Genomic DNA, 8,695 nt, shown 5'->3' on the forward strand with positions numbered 1-8,695 from the left:
ATAATTTGCTCAACATTTTTATAGTTAATATGAAATTAATTTTGAATTCCGATCCCAATATTTATGATTTAAATAGGATGAATTATCGAGACAGCTGTCTGGGAATTAACGGGCAAAGCCGCTTTATTAATTATTAAGACAACACGTACAATTTCGATCCCCAAACGGTCACCGCTCGAAGTCCTACCTCAGCGTCAGAACCTGCGCATTGTGGACCCCACGTTCTGAGGTGCGCTTGTTGAGTTGAGCGTCTCCACCACCCCAAGCCGCGCTGTCTCGCTGTGCCGTCCATCCTCGAAAGGCGGAAAACGAGACTAACCCATCGCGGCCTCCTCGACATTATTATTCTCGCAGGTTCATCTCTGGCCCATCGCGTCTCCTTTTCCCCCTTTCCCCTCCCTCTTTTTGTCGCCCCCCCCACCTCCCCTCCTCCTCTATTGAGATATTTCTATATAACTAATTATACATTTAGAGAGGCAGATCAAGGGAAGAGAGGGAGGGGGATGGCGATCCTCTACGCTCTGGTGGCGCGGGGGTCGGTAGTGCTGGTGGAGTTCAGCGGGGCGGCCACGAACGCGAGCGCCGTAGCGCGACAGATCCTGGAACGCATCCCCGGTGACCAAGACACGCACGTCTCCTACTCCCAGGACCGCTACGTCTTCCACGTCAAGCGCACCGACGGCATCACCGTCCTCTGCGTCGCCGACGACACAGCTGGCAGTGAGTCCTCCTTCCTCTCCTCCATACCCTTCCGACCCCTTCTTTTTATTGTTTGATTTCCATCGAGTTATTGCTTTTCTGAAGAGGCAAAAGAAGAATGAAAAGGAACCGAGCCTGCAGGATTTAAAATGGGTTGATCGGTCTCATTCCATCAAGATAATCTTTTTCTTGAAATAGGAAAAGAAGAAGAAGAACCGACCCCGGAGGGTCTAGAATGGGTTTCATCATTTTGATCGGATAAACTACGCTGATAATCTCATCATAAATTGGATTGAGAAACCAATACGAATCGATTTAAAGGTAACGGAAATTAGAGATAGATTTGATGACCCTGGCGAGAGATCTGAAGCAACAAGTAGAATACTAAACAAGTATATAAAAAAAAAGCTGTTTATTCTGTCCTTTTAAAAGTGCGCTCTTGTCCATCTAGCCATATCGACCAAAACAAACGTGGGTGTCTCTGTTATTTGTATGAGTCAGAAAGTGAATACATGTTACAACATATTCTGCCAATTTAACATAAAAATATACGTCATTGCCCTAGGAGTGAAACTCATAAAGCACACGTAAATTATTACTATACTATGAGCAGATGTCTCTTGCTTGCTTCTCACGTGAGGAATTGTCTTTAACTCTTCCACAAGAAATCATCATATCTGCATTTTGCGTCACTAACAATCAAATATCCCATAAGGATTTTAAAGTTTTTGATGCAAAAGATGATATTTCTAGATCGCTTTGGCAATAAATCTGATGATACAAATAAGTCTTAAATTTAGGGTGCTTTGATATAATCCTTCTGAAAATTATATTTGTCCATGAATTATTTTACAGGAGTATGCAAAATTAATTATTCAGACAAATGAAGGTAATAATCAAATAATTGGGCTGGGTGGGATCCGTTAAGGTTACATAGGTTTTGACTTGACACTAATTTCAGTTGGGTTAAGGTTGTCCAAAAACCAAGCTAAGACCCACCCAAATGTAACATATATCTATATAATCCAATTCAACCTGCAAAATCAATTTAGTTTTCTTTTATAGATTTTTATTTTTTTGCTGACTCTTGATTAGTTCTCAGAAATGTTTAGATCCCAGGGTGTTAACTACTTTGCTTTTGCTTAGTCTAATTCAAATTCAACATGATCAATGCATATATCATTTTTTATTGTATCCCTCAAAGTGGATATTGTCCTACAGTGATGTTTTTCACATTTGAAGGGGAAACTCGATAGTTTGAATTCTGCTGGGACACTGTTGCTTTCTGAAGTAAGTTGCTTCTTTAGACAATTTTCACTACATGTGACATTTTTATTTGTTGATGACCCATATAGGACGAATCCCTTTTGCATTTCTTGAGGATATTCATGGAAGATTTGTCAAGACATATGGTCGTGCTTGTCATATAGCTCCTGCTTATGGAATGAATGATGAGTTTTCCAGGGTTTTGGGTCAACAGATAGATTACTATACAAATGACCCTGATGCAGATAGGATGAATCGCATCAAGGGTGAGATGAGCCAGGTAGAGTACAACATATGATATTAATCAAGTTATAATCTATGTTATGCATTTTTCTTCACGTCTGTGTTAGTCAAACAGACATTGTTTTAACCGCACAATCTAGTTTGTTTGATCTGCTCAACAATGAATTTCTTGTATTTATCAAAAACTATTTACTTAATGTAGTTTGGTCTTTAATACTACACTATGTACTTAGTGGATAAGCTTAATGTAGTTCTTGTGTTTGTCAAATACTCTCACGTTATTGTTGTTTCTGTCAAAGGGAGTGAGAAAGAGGGAGAAAGGGGAGAGATAAAAGAAAGAATGCAAAGGAGTGAGAGTTATGAGTCAAGGGTTACCAAAATTTATGACTTGTGAGTTATAGTACCAAAAAGATAAGATAGCAGAAAGGTAGAAAAAGGAGTAGAAAGGAGAAAAGTGCAGAGTATAAAAGAAAAGAGGAATGAAAAAAGTTATAAATTTGTGATATAATTTTTTACGTATATTAAATTGGCTTTTAAATAATCTTGAACGCATTTATTCTTTTAATGCATATAACATTTCTAGATACAAGAATTTTGATCATATTGTATGTATGAGTTGTACATATATCAATGTTTAATATGGTGGCATAGGGTTGTGGTAAGTGAATGACCTAACATGACTCACATAATATGGTCGGCATGCTCCGAAAATTGGCTTTTAGTTTAATTAGTTACCATTGACATGGTGACATGGTTACTTAGCATAGCCTTGGCATGAACTATTCTCATGCTAGCTGAAATTTCAATCTTTGTCATATAGCATAATTTTCATCTTTAAGTATCTTGGACTTATTAGCATAAAATGAATCTGCATGGTTGTTTCTAAATATTGGAACGTTTTAAACTGCATCCCTTATTGTAGACTTTGAGTAAGAGCCATGTTACATGCTTGGATCCATATTCACACCCAACAGACATGGTTAGTTGCTATGTTAACCTCTGTCTGTTTGAAATTGAGTATATCACTTGGTGTCCTCATCTTTTTCATTTGTTCATTTTTGTTTTGAAGACCCCCCCCATATATGTTGGTGACTGATTTAGCTTTTCTTTTTCAATTTTCTTCTGTTTATTCTCCTTTCTGCTCTTTCTACCTCTCCTTTTCTCTTTCTTCTCCTCCTCCTCCTTTGCTTTCGCCTATATCTCCTCCACTTCTTCCTCAACCGTGGTGTTAGTGGAATTGTTTTCCTCATCTGCATCTTCCTTAGCCAATGATGCCTACCACTAGGTTTGGTTCAGATCACAATGTCATCCTTGCTTTCTGCCACCCCTTGCTCCTCACTCCGTAACGTCATCTCCATCGATAGGATTGTTGGCTTCACCATATTCTCCGATAGTGACCTCGCCTCCCTTTGTCATCACTAGAGCAAGTTATTCTCTCAAGATTTCATGCATTACATGTCTCTTCCCTCTTTTGCTCCCTTCTCTCTCTCTCCCTCTCTCTCTCTCTATATATATATACATGTATGTATGTATGTATGTATATACACACACACACACACACACACACACATATCTTTGCTTGTAGTGGTCCAGGCAGTGTTGACCAGTACAACATTATAACTAACACTTGGTACCTTGTAGGGTGTTGGTATCATACTAAGAAGTGAGGACAGATAAGATGAGTGTAATTTAGTTACGCAGGCCTGGCCTTTCACCTTGGAAAAGGATGGATAATTATGACCGATCATTCTCAACCCACTCAAAGTTAACCGAGGAAAGGAAATGAATAATTTGGTTCTCTCATCAAATCCTAGTTGTAATTGATTTAGAATTTTTTTCCTATTATTTTCATGTGTGTTTTGTCACTAGTTTTACTTGATGATTCAATGAGTTTCTCGAGTCCAATTTTCAGTTTATTTGGAGGCTGTGAATCTTAATATAATTATTATATATGTTAAATAACTTAACATGTTATTTATATTTGGAGTCATATTTGTAGAGTTCTAAAGGTCTCTTTTTGTGGGCTTTTGGGAATTGATGCAATACCAGAAAACTTCCCTTCTAAGTCATCTTTAGCACACACATATATGAAGTGTGCCTTCGCACATGAATTCACAGGAGTCAGCATGACATGCCAAAGCATCATGCTGGCTGGTGACTTCCGTAGGCCTGGCACGCTATATTTGATCAGGTTTATTAATTTTAATTTGCTAATTATATGCTATTATTTTTTACTGACAACAAAACATAGTGTGGCCCTGTATTGATTACTAGCAATGTCTAATCAGTTCTACCTCTCAGCTTAAATTCTTTGTCTAAATTACTTCTTTTCTTAATCTGAAATTTCAGCAGTGTCCGGTCAGATCTATCTCTTAATGTTTTGACCATTTAATAATTGCTAAATATGATGACTTTATATGAGGCAGGTACGCAACGTCATGATAGAGAATATTGACAAAGTACTAGAAAGAGGAGAACGATTGGAATTGCTGGTTGACAAAACTGCAAACATGCAAGGAAATACAGTTCGCTTTAGAAAACAAGCCCGTCGTTTTCGGAATACTGTCTGGTGGCGAAATGTTAAGCTCACGTATGCAATTTGCCCACCTAAATTTTTTGTTTCCCTGTGGTTTCCATGCATTTAATTTTATGATATCATTAGATTGACTTCTTTTGAACTTTACATTAGCTATGCAAAAATAGAAAGCTAGGGATGATGAGCATGCATTATGTAGATGGTTTTTATGTCACTTAATTGTTTTGAACTTTAAAGTAGAGTTTGTGTTTTCTTCTTCTACGAGAATATAAGACCTTTCCGCCAGACCCAGCACATTCATCACAAATGCTTTCTATGGTTTGAACTAGAAGGATTTGGAATATTCAATTTCTATGATTCTGGTTGATTGAGATTGCTGTTTTTCTGTCCCAGAGAAATGTTTAAATTGGGTCTTCAATTATTAAATCTGTTTTAGTGAAGATCAGCCATAACAACTATTATCAATACAGAGGTGAGATGACAATCATGATGATAAAAAGATGAATAACAACTCTTATTCAACATGTTCTTGATTTATCAGTGCCTCGAAGGACTCAAGTTTTTGGTGTAATAAAACCATATCCAACTTTCAATTTCTACCGCATGCCAAAATGTGCTTTATCAAAATCCCATCTCTTGACTACTGAATAATTTGTCAGTACAACTATTAACTCTCAATTGAATTATTTAACTTTTGAATAGACACTTTACCAACTGATTTCTTTTTACTTGTTTCATCAGCTCTTTCTTAATAAAATATGGTTGCATGAATTCCCCTCTAACATAATGGCTATGTGTGAGGCTACCTAAAAATCGAGTTGCTTCTATTTGGATAAAGTTCAAATGACACAACATACTTTCTTCAGTAACCTATGCATATTTGAAGATATGAGGTAACATTAAGCCATAGCATTGCAAAGTTTATTTTTTCTGCTACTTAACTATTGATTTTTTTATTGTTTTCTACTTCACTTGTATAGTCACCATAATAGTATTCACTTTATAGTAAATAGTTGGGCTAGGTCAAATGGTCTATAATTGATAATGTGACGCTCTATCATCCATAAGTTGTTATTTCATAGTCTTCCTGTTTCTGGCATTCATTCAAGTGCATAACTTGGTATTGTACAGATTATTATTCTTAAGATGCCTTCTTAATGTCTTTACATGTGTAACTAGTCTTTTGTTTATTCTTTCCCATAAGCTTTCAGCTTTTAGTTGATCATAAGTACATTGTCTTACTTTAACAGCTTTTACATCTTGCAGGGTTGCTCTGATATTACTTATCCTGGTTATAATTTACATCGTGCTTGCGTTTGTATGCCATGGCATCACTTTGCCATCCTGTATCAGGTAGAGCGCGTTGTGATTTTGTTTTTACCTTTTTCCATGATTGGTTTAATGTCGTGAACCAACAACTATTGAGCGTGCGCCATGCATTATATTGATTTGAGTTTCCCCACTTTGTGGACGTTGTTAGACAAATTTATTATTACGTGGTATGTGCCTCCGCTTGTGGCAAGATCTGTAACTAAGATGGTGCTCGATACTATTTATTATTTCAGTTCATCTCTACTGGATATGAATTGCAGAGATATCAGATGGGCCTTTTATTTGTGTATCTGAGAACTCTCAGAGCTCTTTCTTGGCTTTTAGATATATGTTTGTCATTATAATAGATAACTATAGCATGCCAATTTGAATAAGAATTGGGATCTTCTACAATCTGCCACCCCGATTCCTACGCCTCATGCACCATCCATACTTTGGCAAGAGTTCAGCAAGCTGTGCAGGCTTGCAAAAAGCTTCACTGGGCATATCTCTCCATCAAGATTGTTCTTTGGAAGCTGTTTATTACGTGGGCGATTGCTGAGCTTGATGCAAGTGCTTGCAAATTACTGGGGCAGGTTTTCACGAGGAAGAAAGAGGACAGAGAGAGAAAAAAATTCTTTGATCTGCCCAATCAGAGACCTGGAGATGGAGATGCGATTGCTTGTTCTTGGAAGCCGACAGGCACAAGCTACAAAAGCTCTGGGTGACATCATGGGGTGAGGCCAAGGCTTTGTTAAGATTAGGAGAATAATGGCCCAAAAAGGTTGCCTGCTGCAGTTTTACCACGGGAAAAAGGAAAAAGAAGAGTGTGGTGCTGAAGACAGCAGCCGGCAGCGGGACCATATCTGAAGGATTGCTCTGGTGGCAGCAATGATGAACCCTAAAACCGTGGATTTGGAAGCATCTAATTCCCATATTCAAATATGGGTGAGTGTTTGTGTGTTCATGGCTCAAGCATGGAAGTTCTTCTTTGTCAGCTAAATCCTCATTGTCTGAATTATGTTACTCATGAGAGAAAATTGGTATGATGAAATTTTGACCACAGCCATTTCCAAACCAATTTGAGGAAGCTGAACATTTTCTCACCTCTTTGGCAGATCACTTCCTCATGTAAAGCTTAGACTCCCTGCAGTATGTTCATTTCCATCATTTGATCGGATGCAGATAAGATAAAATATTTGCAGCTGAGTGCAATGCATCATCTCCTGCAGCCGAGGCCAGATGAGCAGACCACCACTCAGCTTGCACAAAAGCTGAACATGGATGGACATGATCAAACTAGCTAAGTTTAACATAGACCAGTTCTGTCCTCATCAAAGAATCCTATGTTTTTGTTTCTACTCAGCTGACCACAGACGACATCATTTTTTTCTGCCCAGGAAGAAGGTCAGCATCTCACATGGCTCATGCAAAGTGTGGACGGGAGGGAAGCAACATAACCATTAAGGGATGATATTTCCTAGAAACTAAGAAGAGCTTGAGTGGACATCACAACAGCTGCTGCAGTCTCTCTGTAAACTGAGAGGATATGGAATTGCTCAAATCATCCACAAACCTCAGCTTTCCAGAAAGTGGCTGCTGATCTCCCTCCAAAGTCCAGAGTGATTCTCTGATCACAAAAGAATGATGAAGGAAGACAAACCTGCAAATTTTCCTTCCCATACTAGTTCTTGATGGCCATGAAAGGGATAGATTTTGATCCTAGTTACTGTGAATTGGATGGTCATTGTGGCACAAGTTTTCTGATACATTATACAATCTTACGTTTCAATCAACAGAATAGCAAACATAAAAGAAAAAAAATATATATCCAACCATAAAATTAATGTCTTTTCCCATAGTCGAGTGAAGCAAAATTCTCATGGACCATATAGATTTTTTACCTTGTAAAGTCTGAGTAACTTGGAAGGATTTCGTCTTTGCTGATTCTGAATCTCCTTCTCGGAAATCAAGACTGCAGGAGCTCAAAATCAATAGATCTCTTTGGATGTCATGACACAAGAGTTTTCATGTAATGTGCACAAATCTTACTGAAACACAAACAAAGAAGAATTCATCGACTAATGCTGAAATTTCAAGGAGGAATTCACAAAATTCACCTACCCATGGGATGTGTCTGCTCCTGAAGAATGCTTGTGAGTGCTGAAGAGTGTTTCCTCTTTGAAAGAAGTCCTGAATTGCCATCCCTTCCCACAGCTTTCTTGACCCTCTTCTTCTCTCCCTCCTACCTGTGTTTTTGGAGGTTTTGTACAAGAGAAGTTCAAGAAAGCTGTGGAAGGGAATGGCATGGACTTGGAATGCAGCAACTCCAATCCTCCCCATTCTCATGGTTATTACAAGGAGCTACTCACTCCATGCTCAATGGTGTGACCAACAATACTTATAAGATCTCTGTGTGAGCTGTGTCCATTTGTTCTCTAGAAGTTATCATAAAAGTGATTTCAATGTGTGTCTGCTGGAGGTAAAAATAGAAATCAAATTTCCACATATATCCCTTTACATTTTAATTTGACATATATATATATATATATATATCTCCCTCCAAAAGCTAAAATTTGGTATATAATATTATGATTAATCTTCATTATCGACGCATTTAATTTATTAGATGAACTCTAA

General features: G+C 37.9%; 1 protein-coding gene across 2 annotated transcripts; it reads left to right on the forward strand.

Annotated features, from left to right (window-relative positions):
- Window positions 1–310: 310 nt before the first annotated feature.
- LOC103997382 (vesicle-associated membrane protein 711) lies at window positions 311–6,365 on the forward strand. 2 transcript variants are annotated; one of them, XM_009418581.3, is made up of 5 exons: window positions 311–354; window positions 481–720; window positions 2,055–2,245; window positions 4,635–4,798; window positions 6,011–6,365. In XM_009418581.3, exons 2-5 carry the CDS (start codon window positions 504–506, stop codon window positions 6,099–6,101), a joined length of 663 nt encoding a protein of 220 aa, XP_009416856.1. In that variant the 5' UTR covers window positions 311–354; window positions 481–503; the 3' UTR covers window positions 6,102–6,365. The 2 variants fall into 2 exon arrangements, with proteins under 2 accessions (XP_009416856.1, XP_009416855.1); XM_009418580.3 differs by lacking the exon at window positions 311–354 and having other exon boundaries at window positions 363–720.
- The last annotated feature ends 2,330 nt before the right edge of the window (window positions 6,366–8,695 follow it).

Source organism: Musa acuminata, chromosome BXJ3-9 (genome assembly GCF_036884655.1).
Source record: "Musa acuminata AAA Group cultivar baxijiao chromosome BXJ3-9, Cavendish_Baxijiao_AAA, whole genome shotgun sequence".
Lineage (NCBI taxonomy): Eukaryota > Viridiplantae > Streptophyta > Magnoliopsida > Zingiberales > Musaceae > Musa > Musa acuminata.